Raw genomic sequence first — 12,901 nt, forward strand, 5'->3', positions numbered from 1 at the left:
CCATGTGCCGTGAGAACTGAGGATCAAAATCTAACACCAGATTTTTTCAAAATTGCAATTACTTTTTGGAATCAAGAACTTTAAATGTCAAAACAGCGCAGAAGTGCCCGGCAGAAAATATGTTCATTTTTACGGAATATCGCACAGTTGTACCACCCCGTCTGTTTGGTGGCTGACATACAGTTAGATACTGTCAAAACATTTACCACTCTACAAAATTCCAAAAGCGCTTAATGGGGATAAAAAAGCGCACAGGCTCGAAGTGTTTTCTGGAAGCCAAACACTGATGCTGTTGAATGCTGGGCAGTTTATTACTAAGACGTTCTAACTCACGCCTCTTTCTTCCACCATCCCACATTTATTGTCCCATTGTCTCGTTCTTGCAGATTGTGTTTGATTACTTCTTTCGTCATAGTTTTCCTATCTTTCTCTTCTTCCAACTGGCTCATATTTTCTGCATTTCACTCTCTATGGGGCAAAGTCAGTGGTAACAAAAGAATTAAAGAGACGGTTGCACTCGCTGGTAATGAAAGTTCAGTGATTCTGTAATCCGAAAACAATTTTTTTTAGTGCTTGTGAGTACCACCTCCTAAACTCGAGAGGTGTGTGGCGATCAGCAAGAATAGCGTCTAAGGGTAAAGACGTCCTCACGTAGCACTCCAGAAGCGACGATACACTCGTCTGAGTAATAAAGGTAACTCCAATGTAATGCAGTTAAATAAAGTTTTTAATCCATAATGAATAATCCATGTATGATGATTCTCATACTATGTCTTTTCTCAAATAAAGATGTGGTTCACATATATGTAATCCATGCAATTAGAAAGGTATTCAGAATTCCCCGATGCATTTCGGGTCTAGCCCTTCGTCAGGGGGATTTTCCTGTAAACACCGCGCGGGACCACATCGAGAATAGTTAGTGTGGTCCCGCGCACATCATCACGGTGTTTACAGGAAAATCCCCCTGACGAAGGGCTAGACCCGAAATGCATCGGGGAATTCTGAATACCTTTCTAATTGCATGGATTACATATATGTGAACCACATCTTTATTTGAAAAAAGACATAGTATGAGAATCATCACACATGGATTATTCATTATGGATTAAAAACTTTATTTAACTGAATTACATTGGAGTTACCTTTATTACTCAGACGAGTGTATCGTCGCTTCTGGAGTGCTACGTGAGGACGTCTTTTCCCTTAGACGCTATTCTTGCAAAGTCAGTGGTGCCAGGGGTGGGGCAGTGGGGGTGGGTGGTGTGGAAAAGGTGGGAGGGGTGTGGTCTGCCCCGGTCGGCACAAGTTTTGGGGGCTGCGGCAGCACTTTAACGCTCATTGTCATCTGTATCCCTGCTTCCACAGTCCCCCACCCCCCGCTCTTACCTGCGATGGTCGCGGGGCAGCAAACGCAGAGACCGCCACATCCAGCAAAAGGTCTAGCTACACCATTGGCAAAAGTCTGATGATGAAAAATGTAACTGGCAAACCACTGGTACAATTTAAACACTGTATCTTTTATAGGCTTAGAACAGACTCATCTGTGCCAGATTGTCAGGATATCCACGTATGATATATTTACATACAATGCATTTAAAAAGAACTAATTTCCATTGTCAGTGGTTATCCTGAAACTCCGGCATGGATGTGACCCGCTTGCATCTACGTTGCATACCCTTGCTTTAAAGAAAGGTTGGTCCATTGGCACCTGAGGAGTATTTATTCTGAAGATTGTGGCTTACCTTCTGCTCTTCTGCTGTGGTCCTTGCTTTCAATGCAAGCTCCACCAAGGACACAATCACAGCCAGAGCGAGACCAATGGACAGAATCAGGAAGAGTCCACCAAGCGTCTGCGGCTGCAGAGGACTGTATCCCAGGTTGCTTTCTTTGGAACAGGAGCCTCCCCACCACTTCTCGCGCAGGTATTCCAAGTGGCCCGACTCAATCATCTGTAAGATGGCAATAGACAAGGTCTCGGTCCAGGGAGAACCTGGAAAGAGGAAAAAGATACAGTGTTTGATTTGAGCAAAAGCGAGTCACACAATAAGCTCCTGCAAATCCAGAAGCTGTCCAAAAAGGCACAGAGACAAATTGCATTATAATTTTTTTTGTGTTAAATGCAATATTGTGGTTTGGATGATAATGCAAAACTGAACTACATTGTGCATGGCTTTTGGCTTCATTTTTTTTTTTAAACTCATGCACACTATGCTTTTTTTGCTACATGCCGTGTAAGACACTGTATGTTGCTTATGCTTTTTATTCTTATAATAATGCAGACCTGTGTGAGCGAGCTATACAGGCACGCAGAGGCACGGATTAGCATGCACAATGAATAATTTATTGTTCTTTAGAGAGGGAAAGGTGGGCGGGGATCACTATATGGCATACAATATATCACATAATGAAAACATCACATCCAATATATTGACTATCAATATATATGTCAAGGTACATAAATGTGGAGTTAATAAGAGTAAATAGTTAGTCATATTAATATGATAACTTGACAATATAGTCGAAGGCGATATAGTGGATGAAATATTTTGTAGGTTGATCTAGTTTGGCCCATGATGTAATGGCACCTATCACCTATGAACCATGCACCATTTTTAAAGCCACAACTTGAGCTGCCTTAAATTTGGTACAGGGATGACCAATGAGTGATGGGGACTGTAGGAGACATAGGGTGGTCTGGCCCCATGCTACCAGGCTTGCAATTTACTAAAAGCTGTTGCTTTAACAAGTTAAACACAAGTAGATTTGGCAGGATTTAAGTTTATATGACTAACACGGAAATAGGAGGCCAGTGCAATCATTATCCTACCTAGATACCAAGTGACCTGATGTCATTTGTTGATATCTTTAGCCATTACTGGTTTATTTTAGTTAAAAACTTGAATGCATTATTGGGCTTGTAGTTTGGCTTTTAGCCATATAAGTGCGGGCTGCAAAAGTCTCAGCATCTGAGTGCCGTTGGCTAAAAAGCTGGAACAGTTTGAAGGTATTGCACATGAGAATAGGGCTTTGGGGGGGGGCGGCCGACCAACGGGAGGCCTGCCTCCCCCGGGGAGTTTTGGGCCAGTGGTGCAGCCCAGAGCCCAATTGGGCTTGTTGGGCTACATTTGGGCTGGGGGGATATTTAGACGGCCATTTTAGGTCACCAGCCACCATTTCAGTGGGGTGACACGGCAGCCGGTCGGGGATGGATAGCGTGAGGAAATTTTGTCCCGCCCGCCCTCCCCGTTTTTCAGGGGGATGGGTGAGGGGTTTAAGGATTTAAGGGGGTGATAGATAATAGGGTTTTTTTTCTTTTTGGTTCGGTTGGTTTTGTTGGGAACAGGTGCACCGGGTGGGGAAACATGTAATTGATTGATTGTCGCTTGAAGCAGGTGCCGGTGTTGTCCAGGGTTATGATTTATGAGGGGGCGTTTTCCTTAGTAATAGTTGGTAGACCTGTTTACAGTTTAAGTTTATTGGTTGGAGAATGTCACTCCGGGAACACGCAGGAAGGGGAAGTAGCATGGGAAGGTTACATAGATAGTTATTTTAGGAAATGATAAGAAGTTACACGTTTAATGAGTCAGCAGGGAGGACAGAGTTGGGGGTTATAAATGGTTGCAAAGGGGGAAACTTTAGGGGTGGGGGTAAGGTATGAAGAAAATATTTAGTGAGGTTTAGTGTTGTACGGCACAGGCCAAGGATATGTGTTGTAAGGTGCACCTGTCTTCAATAAAGCGGCCTTTTTCACACTAAACAAGCTAGTTTGTGGTCTGTGCTGCACCCCACCTTTGGCCCAAATGCTCACTTGGAACCTACCTCACTTATCAGCTCCACAATATCATCTTGCATTATGTCGTCAAGATAAGCAGATGCAGATTTTGAATAGTCAATCTATACTTTTCTATCTATGCTTACCGTGATGAAATAGCAGCAGGCATTACTTTGGATTCTATAAAGTGTAGATATATATCTGTAGTCAACATTTTGACATGCAACCCAGAATGATATTATAATACTCCACCATTTAAATTTTAACCATGTCATAGAGCGAACTATTGACATGGGAGAATACATTCCAGGTTTAACCATATTCACCTAAAGGAGGAGAGGAGATGTTCTTACCCAATGAGGCTGCAATGCCGTATCCTCTTGCTCCAATCACTTCTGAGGCTCGCATTAAAGAACAATCTCTGGCCACAAAAATGTCCTGCATGACAGATTCACCAATGAAGGCGTAGTTGGAATCTTTCACCCTTTGCATTCCCTCATTGACAGTTTTCACCATCACATGGTCTTTCCTGCGTTCCATATACTCATAGATTATACGGTAAGTTGGACTCTTGGAATTCTAAATCATGAGATAATACAGAAAAATATGTAAGCACTAAGCGTGGACTTCCGTAGAGGCGCAATCGTTTTAAAGTTATTAATGGAGATTCTACTAGTTTTGTTACCAAGCAATAGTTTATGGAAATCATTACCTGTCTCCTCAAAACATGAGGGAAAACAACCAATATTTTTGAGCAGTTGAAGTTTATTCATATTATTCATTTGTTAATATACTTTTTTGGTTTTCTTGCAACGAACAGTTCAGGCCAAATTAGGCACTGTGTCAGTGTGCGGGAGAGATTCTAAATTCTTTATCCCCAATGGGTTCCCCAAAAAGCAAAGAGGCAATGAGAGTGGTCAAGGCATACTCTCTTCTATGACTGAAGAAAATATTTTGGTCTTAGGTCCATTTATTTAATGAAAGATTATAGCCAGCCAGAATTTAAAATGTTTAGGAAAAACTAAGCAAAAGGATGAAAAACGTTAGTGTCCAAAGAGTAGCTGATGTAATAGTAAATGCAATCAACACAAGATTAGCACAAAACCATAAATATTGGTCCACTGCATAAGACTGTATTTCCACAAGTGTACCATTTGGGAGCGACCACTGTGGAAAGAATGAACACAGGATTTGATGATGCTGGAAATATCCATCTCATAATATATCATCATTACCAAAGGTAGTAAGAAGCATGGAGTACCTCCAAGAGTCTGCAAACATATTGAAGCAACTCGAATACAATGGCACAGATTGCTAAAAGCAATGCTCCCCTTATCAAAACCCAGAAAACAGGAAAAACATAACCATGAGCACACAATCCACGACCTATTTCAGTGGATAAAACCTAACTGAAGAAAAACGATGCTGTTTGTGCCCTGAAATCATAGGATTTATGAAACTGGGAGATGTATAGAAATCCCTCCTACTCTGAGGAGCATCAGATGTTTTCTTGAATTAGGCCTGTTGGTTGTCCTGGACAATCATTGTCAGATGATCATGGATGTAAAAAGCCAGGCACATGGATCACTCAACTATTTCAAAGACAACCTACCAGCCTTTTCTCTAGACTTAGACCATACATTTGCTTAATATCGCATTGGACGCATCAGCTTGCAATATCCACAATACTTGTAAAATGCAAATTGAACATTGGCTAAACCCACGTACAATAAAATGATTTTCATGTGATGAAAATTTCAAGATATCATTTGCTTGTCAGACATTAAGCAGAAATGGTCAGAAACACAATTTGCTATATATTTCATACAAGAAAGTGGAATGTCTTCTACATTTGTGCCTTTTCTTTGATTTGCGGATCAAAGGCTCAATTCTGTATTGCTAGTTAAAGATCCTCACATTGTTATCTAGCTACTATGCTGAAATATTTATTTTAAATATAGGGGCATATGTACGAGCCCCTATCGCCACGGGAACGTCACTTTTTGTTACGTTTCTGTGGCGCTAGGGGCTTTGCCTTATTTACAAGGTAGCGTTAAGCCACTTAACGTTGCTTAAGCCACCTTGAAAATAAGGCCCCCTTTCATGCTATGCTTAGCGTGAAAGGAGTGGGCAGTGGGTGTTGCTGTGGGCGTGCCCCGCAACACCCATTGATTTTGACGCTGCCCCCTATTTACAATGGCAGCGTAAATAGGAGGCAGCGCCAAAATTAAGACCAGGGAAAAGCTGGTCTTAAACGGGCAAAATGAGGAGAAATGCTTTATTTCTCCTCGTTTTTGCTTTTTCCATCTGTCCTGCCTTGTGCTGCACACATAGAAAAAGCAAAATACCCTGGATGATTTATGTGTAGGACAGTCACCCTTCCTGCACATAAACAATCTTTAAAAAATGACATGCAATAAGCAGCACACATATAAGTGACACAACAGCATTTAAAGATTGTTTATGTGCAGGAAGGGACACCTTCCTACACAAAAATAATCTTCCCCTCCATGCAGACACCCTTGCACTGGTGCAAGGGTGCCTGCGTTGGCCCTACACCGCTAAGTGTAGCACCACCACAGGGGGAAATGCAAGACTACACCACATCCTTGTAAATATGATGCAGCCTTGAAGTGGCGGAGTAAGGCATTAAGCCGTGACGGCTAACGACTCACTCCGCCACTTCTTTATACATATGCCCCATAGGCCATTATGAAACTAGCACGCTGGCTAAAGGGAAATTATCATTATTAAAAGAATGAAAACTAAAACTGATACTTGGATAGTGAGGACTCACAGTCATGTATCACTTACTCAAAGATCTGATAGATATGGCCTCATTACACCTCTGTATCTTTGGCTTGAGTTTCTATGCCACACCATTCCTCTCCACTTTAATTTTTTACCCACTCTGGAGGCATAGGACTTTCCTGCCCCCTCTATAGAGGGCTTGGTGTCTCTCACACCTTCCTTGGGGTTCCAAGGAATAAGGGTGTGTGGCGCTGACAGGTCTCATAGGACCACCAAATAGCTCAGGTGAGTCTTTGCACTTCTGAATGCTAGATTTTAGGCAGCTCCCACCCTCTGGCCCATGAAGTGGGGTCCTACATGTGCCCTTTCTCACCCACATAGGCTGCCGGCTCTACAATAGTGACACCACCAAGTGTAGCCCACTTACTGCTCAGAAAACAACAAGTGGTATTCAGAACTGGCAACACATTTCCTTCTCTGGCCTTGCTCTTGCCTGCTGGGGCAGTTTCCAGCAGAAGGTTAAAGCAAGCTTAGTGCTGCCTCATCCAGTCCTTGTGTGCCTGGGGGTCCTACTGACCTCTCCTCCCTGGGTAGGCCACTTTCAAGGTAAGGCACTTCAGGAAAGAACTATTCTGCAGACCCCCAGTGCAACCCACAGAGCTGAAACTTATCCTGCAGGTATAATCTTGCATAGAGGCCCTTGAAGCTCCCAGCATGTTCCAACTGAAAAAAACCTAAATATATTCGCTACAGCCGCTCAAAACACTGCCCTGCACGTATAAAACCAATCAATTGCCAGCAACAGTATTATTCTCATTACACGCACCAGGCACATAGTGGAGGTGCTCTTCTCTGACACAGTGGAAACAATGGCATTCTTCGCCATGGCACTCTATTGAGCCACAATTCAACACCTGTGCAGCAACTGAGACCCGGTTTCCACACAAATATTGTACATAGGGAACCTATCACTACATACAACAGTCTTTGAAATGTCTTTAAAAACAAAAAGGTGACCAATGACTACTACTTAATTTGCATCCATATAACTTTAAATAAAAGTGGAGGCATGTTTGGAAGGTTTGTTCTGGCCATGGCTCTTTTGATGCTTTAAAGTCACTGGGTGTTGTTGAACACCTGTCTTGGATTGCCAAAGACTACATTCCACTGACGTCTCACTGTGGCCAGGGTAAAGGAAAAGAAGAAAGATTGTACACAAGTCCTTTAAATATCAAAATTCTGGGCACCTAAAATGAACGATATCACTACAGGTGTTTTTGAGCAGTACGGCAAAAATAATAATGTCAAAGCTCATCTTTGGAAGCTATAAAAGTGTTAGCTTGCTATAAAATTGGTCGAATATACAAAACACAGATGGGGCAGATTTACAAGCCCATTGTGACACTTTTGCACCGCATTTGCGTCATGTTTTGTGATGCAGTGGCAGCATAAACAATGCGCCACATTGCAGTCCATTTACAACGTGATGCATCTAGGGAGATGCGTCACCTTGTAAAGCCCAGCCCCACATTATACCTGCATCAGGTATAATGTACACAGGATGGGTGTTCCCACACAGGAAATCCTTGTAGAAGTGACGCAGTGAAATCTACAAGATTTCACTGCACCACTTCTAGGACGCAACTGCGTCAAAACCCTATGCCTGCTTTGAGCAGGCGTAAGGAATAATGCAGTGTATTAGGAATTGGCCTCCCCGTGCATTGCTGGAGTTGCGTGGTGCTTGTGACACGACTCCAGCAACGCGTGACTTTTGCGCCAACAGATGCGTCAGAATTTCTGGCACATCTGTCAATCTTTGCGCCATGGGGTGCTGTATTGTAAATACGGCGCATTCAATGTGGCTCAAGGGTTTTGCATGGAGGCGCAGGGAAAGTGACGCATCTGACAGATGCGTCACTTTCTTGTAAATCTGCCCCAGATTACTTTACAGGAAAGGCATTGATGACAGTGGGCTCAGATTGCATTTCTCCCATCCATGTATGTTCATAGACCTGACTTTGTGTTGTGCTTTTACATGCTTAAAATCTAAAAGCTTATGCACGTTTTTAAATAGTTTTGCATGCATTTGACTAGTTTTATCCGTGTACTTAAGTAGACATGTGTGAAGTTGACTCTAGCCTTTTGTCACTTTGTCCCTGGACTCAGTTGCAGGTGTGGCTCTTATCGCTGTTTGTTAACTAATAGTGCAAAACTTCAATGTATCACATTTTTACCTTGAAGAATTGATAGGTGGAAGATCCTTCGATTGTACCATACTCAATGGCTCTTTGCTTCGCCAAGTCTTCAAATGACTGGATGGAGGACGGTGTCGGTTCATCCCCAGATTTCAACATAGCCGCAAAACTTGCGATGTAGGCTGCCACAACGATGATAGTAAACACCCACCAGATGACAGCAATTATACGTGCTGATGTTGATTTAGGGTGAGGCTCTGCACCTGTGAATGGAATTGGGAGCAGATGGGAAGATATTATGTAAGCAATCAGTAAACGAAGGGCCAAATTTACAACTCATTGATGCAGCACAGGAGCTGCAAATGCTGCGCTGTGTGAAAAGGAAAGAGGAGGAGAGCGCCATATTTACAGAAATATGGCACTCTCCTCCCCTTTCCCTAGTGCCGGCAGCGAACTCCGCTTTTGTGCGTCACAGAGGCACCTTTGTGTCATAGTGCAGGGGTGTCTCCATGAGTCTAGCATAGGTTTTGTACTGGAAGAGTAGCCAATTGCCACCCTTAGGGCGGGGACATCCTGACGGAATATCACTGAGGGTAGAGGGAGTTGTGCACTGTAAGTGCGCATATCGGTTTGGCCGGCCATCTTAGAACGACCAAACTGACATGCGCACTTACATTTCTTCACCCAGCTGTATTGCACAGCTGGGTGGAGAAAAGGCACAGACTCCCAGGGTCTGAGCAAGCATTAGTTCATCTCACTCAGGCCATTCACTCTGCTGCTCTCCTGCTAGTATAACCAGAATGAGAGCTGTGATTGGCCCCTAGGAGCCAGTGCAGTGTGCTTGGCTTCAGGAGAGGAGCATCGAGGTGAAGACGACAGCGGCAGGTAAGTGATTTTAATTTATTATTTCCCCTGCACACCCACCCCACCCCCTGTCACGTTCGTGTTGCCCCCCTGCTTTGAGGTTAGAGTAGCCACCACTGCAGGCCGCACACTGTCAAACACACTGTCAGTAAGAAGCCAAGGCTGCCATGGATCAAGAACTGGAAACTGGAGCTGAGCTGAGGAGTGCAAGGAGAATTGAGGCAGCTAGAGCAGGAAAGGCCATAGCCAGCTTTCGTGGGATAAGTTTAAAAAAAACTTGAATGCTACTGCGTTGTTTGTGTGTACATTTATGCATGCCTGTGCAACTTTATGAGTGAGAGTATGTGTCCATTTGTGTGCCCACATACATGTGGGAGTGAGGGTATGACTGTGATGTGTACCCTCCTGATATCATGCTGGTCTTGTCACAATGCTAGTAATTATTTGCATATTCTGAATGCCCAAGGCAAGATGGCTCCTACCCTTGTTATGGTCCAGTTGAGTACCTTAATGCCCTGCTCACTCGGTTACAGATTGAGCCCCTTTCAAAGCCAAATGGTTTGAAATGATTTTCTAAAAATGATAATTGGTCAACACCTGAATTAAAACAACAGGACATTCTGCTCTGTCAATTGGAAGTCCAGTACGGATGGAATTATGACCGATTTGGAAGTAATCTTATCTCCTTACATTTTACAAAGTCAGAATCATTACCAACTTATTACGTTAAAAGAATTATTTAGAACACCGAATTCACTATTCAATCCTAACTCTCTGGCGATGTTGTACCTCCACCTGAATTGGAGAGAATTAAGGTAATGACACCTTATTTGTATATTGATGGGCTCCATGCAATTATATCTAAGATAAAATCACATGGACTCCGGTCTACGGAAACCTGAGTTCAATGGGTTTAGAACTAATAGGAGGTATGTGGTTCCATTTTTCTCGATATGGACGACGGTGCTTTCCTATCATTGATCTTAAAAAGCGGCACTACCTTTGCAGATAAAACTGTTTATTTGTCCATTACATAATTAACTCTGGCAATTGGTCGTCACTTTTATGGGTGCTGTTTTTGAACTGCTTAGGCTGATATTTGCCATCAGCTCCTAGCACCTGGGAGCAATATGTTATATATTATAAGTAAATAAACACAAGGCAAATGGGTATCAAGCTCGGCAACTAGCACATAATATACGCACATAATGGAAGTCGCTTTAAACTGGTTGAACAACTTTAGAGTTTGTCAGAGCACCAGCTCTCTCAATCGAATGTTCCTGCTGCTTCATTTATAGATGGGGGAAGCATCAGGTTCACACTGATAGATGTTTAGCTGGCTCTGAAAACTTAAATCACTGTACTGGCAGCCCGCCTTCCACAGGGCTGCCAGGTCATAGCGGTGGTCGCTCCGCTATATTTAAAGCAGGGTGACCATCACTAGAGTTCTCTACTTGTGACCACCATTGCACAATTTCAATTATATATGTGTATTAATGAAGCCTTATAGCCCACCGTAGCGGGCTATACCGGCTATTAAAGGCCCGCTCCAGCGTTTAACAAGGGAGCGGGACTTTAATAGCCGGTATAGCCCAGCTGCGAAGGGCTATAAGGCTATTAGAGCATTCTGCCACTAGAGGGCAGAATGTTCTAACAAACAAAACAAAGGCTTCAGGGCACGCGAGGGGATTGAAATCCCCTCAGGCTCCCTGAAGCTTTTATTGACAGCCACAGCTGTGAACAAAGAAACATTGGAATGTTGAAGCTCCGGGCTTATACAAGCCACTATAAGCCCGGAGCACTCCATTGTTTTTAATGGAGCTCCCAACATTCCAATGTTCTAATATTAGTTATTCCACATTTGAATTCATAGATGTGAATTGCTTCTATAATTGACAGCAAATCATTATTGTGCCTTAATATTTTTCTGGCTTAGGCTAAAATAGGCCTCAGTTAGTAGTCGACTTCATCTTTCTTAAAATGACTACTCTAGCCTGATGTTCATTGTGTGTTTATATTTCTCTCATGACACCACACACAGCAAGATGTGCCCTGTTTAATTGTGTGACATCTTGATCTCGAAGAACTAGCTGTATGAACCTTTTTGCTACCTTCCAAGGCTCCTCCTGCTAGCACACTGTACTGCATTCATTTATGATTGTTTTCTGATGTTTATGTAACTAGTTTGCCCAGTCTCCCCTGATGAGATTAGGTCAGGAGACGCAAATCAATGTTCATGTACTGGGCTAGTGTTAAGATGGTACGGTTACATGACGTTTTAAAATATTGCAATACGATTTGTTGTAATTGTTCTACTTTTGCTGACACCATATTGACTAAGCAGTTTGCATCATTTTTGTGCTGAAATTGGCAATCAACACCCCTGAATTTGGGGGTGACCAAGAGAGGTTCTGAGAGACTGCTAGGGATGCTGCCCGAATTCCATTACTTCGGTAACTGAGAGCCTTTGTGGCAATTCATTTCTATGTATGTTAACTCATTCTATGAGATTGCTGCTGCATTTCCATTTTTTTATTTTTCAGTATTACACTTTACATTTTAGTAAACATTCAGGTTTTTCCCAAATCCCTGAACCCAAACTCCCTTTTTGAGTCAATTCTTCCTTATTGATTTTATTTTTAAATGCTGTTTTGAATCTTGTCTTTAGGGACACATTACATCATAGATTTTGATAATAATGACACTGATCCTGCAATCTAATGCCACTATCTGTAGATCACTGAAGCGGTAGCATCTTCCCAGCTTGGCTACCCGCAAATGACTGTGCCACACACTGAGCTTAGTACATGTCTTTATTCTTCTTCATGTAACTGTGAACTAAGCACTCTAAAACCAAGCTTTCATGGCATTGTGTTCTGACACCTGTGTCACAGCTCTACGGAATCCGTTAGGAGCCAAAAGGGTTCCATCCTAAAATATCACAAGACACTACATAAACAACAGCACTGCCACAAAGGTGTGGCATCATAGTCAAGTAAATCAAACAATGACCGTTGCACACAAGGAGAAAAGTCCCTGCCAATGAGGACAGGTTTTTTTCCCCCAAGAAACAACCTAGCTTATTGGGAGGCTGTTACTTGAAAAACACCAGTGGCTCAGCTGAAGACACAGAGATCTCCACCTGCCTGACGGGGATCTGTAAATTTGGCAGGCTGTCCTCTGCCAGGGGGGGTGGCATACTCCCCTGCCATTGCAGCAATGTGGGCCACCCACCATGGTCTAATTGACCTTATTAGTCTTGTGCTACCAATGTCTGACCATGATAGCAGCTAGGAATAATAGTCAGTATACCAAGTTT

General features: G+C 43.0%; 1 protein-coding gene across 2 annotated transcripts in view; it reads right to left on the minus strand.

Annotated features, from left to right (window-relative positions):
* The window catches only part of LOC146868193 (glutamate receptor U1-like), a 162,138-nt gene that overhangs the window by 6,203 nt on the left and 143,034 nt on the right, over positions 1 to 12,901 (minus strand). For both annotated transcript variants that reach the window (XM_085609240.1, XM_085609246.1), the window contains exons 9-11: positions 8,758 to 8,981; positions 4,126 to 4,351; positions 1,743 to 1,990 (exon numbers count right to left, since the gene is read on the minus strand). In XM_085609240.1, the coding sequence (XP_085465366.1) occupies positions 1,743 to 1,990; positions 4,126 to 4,351; positions 8,758 to 8,981 (698 nt within the window). The remainder of the gene's footprint in view (positions 1 to 1,742; positions 1,991 to 4,125; positions 4,352 to 8,757; positions 8,982 to 12,901) is intronic.

This window comes from Triturus cristatus, chromosome 1_2 (assembly GCF_964204655.1).
Source record: "Triturus cristatus chromosome 1_2, aTriCri1.1, whole genome shotgun sequence".
Lineage (NCBI taxonomy): Eukaryota > Metazoa > Chordata > Amphibia > Caudata > Salamandridae > Triturus > Triturus cristatus.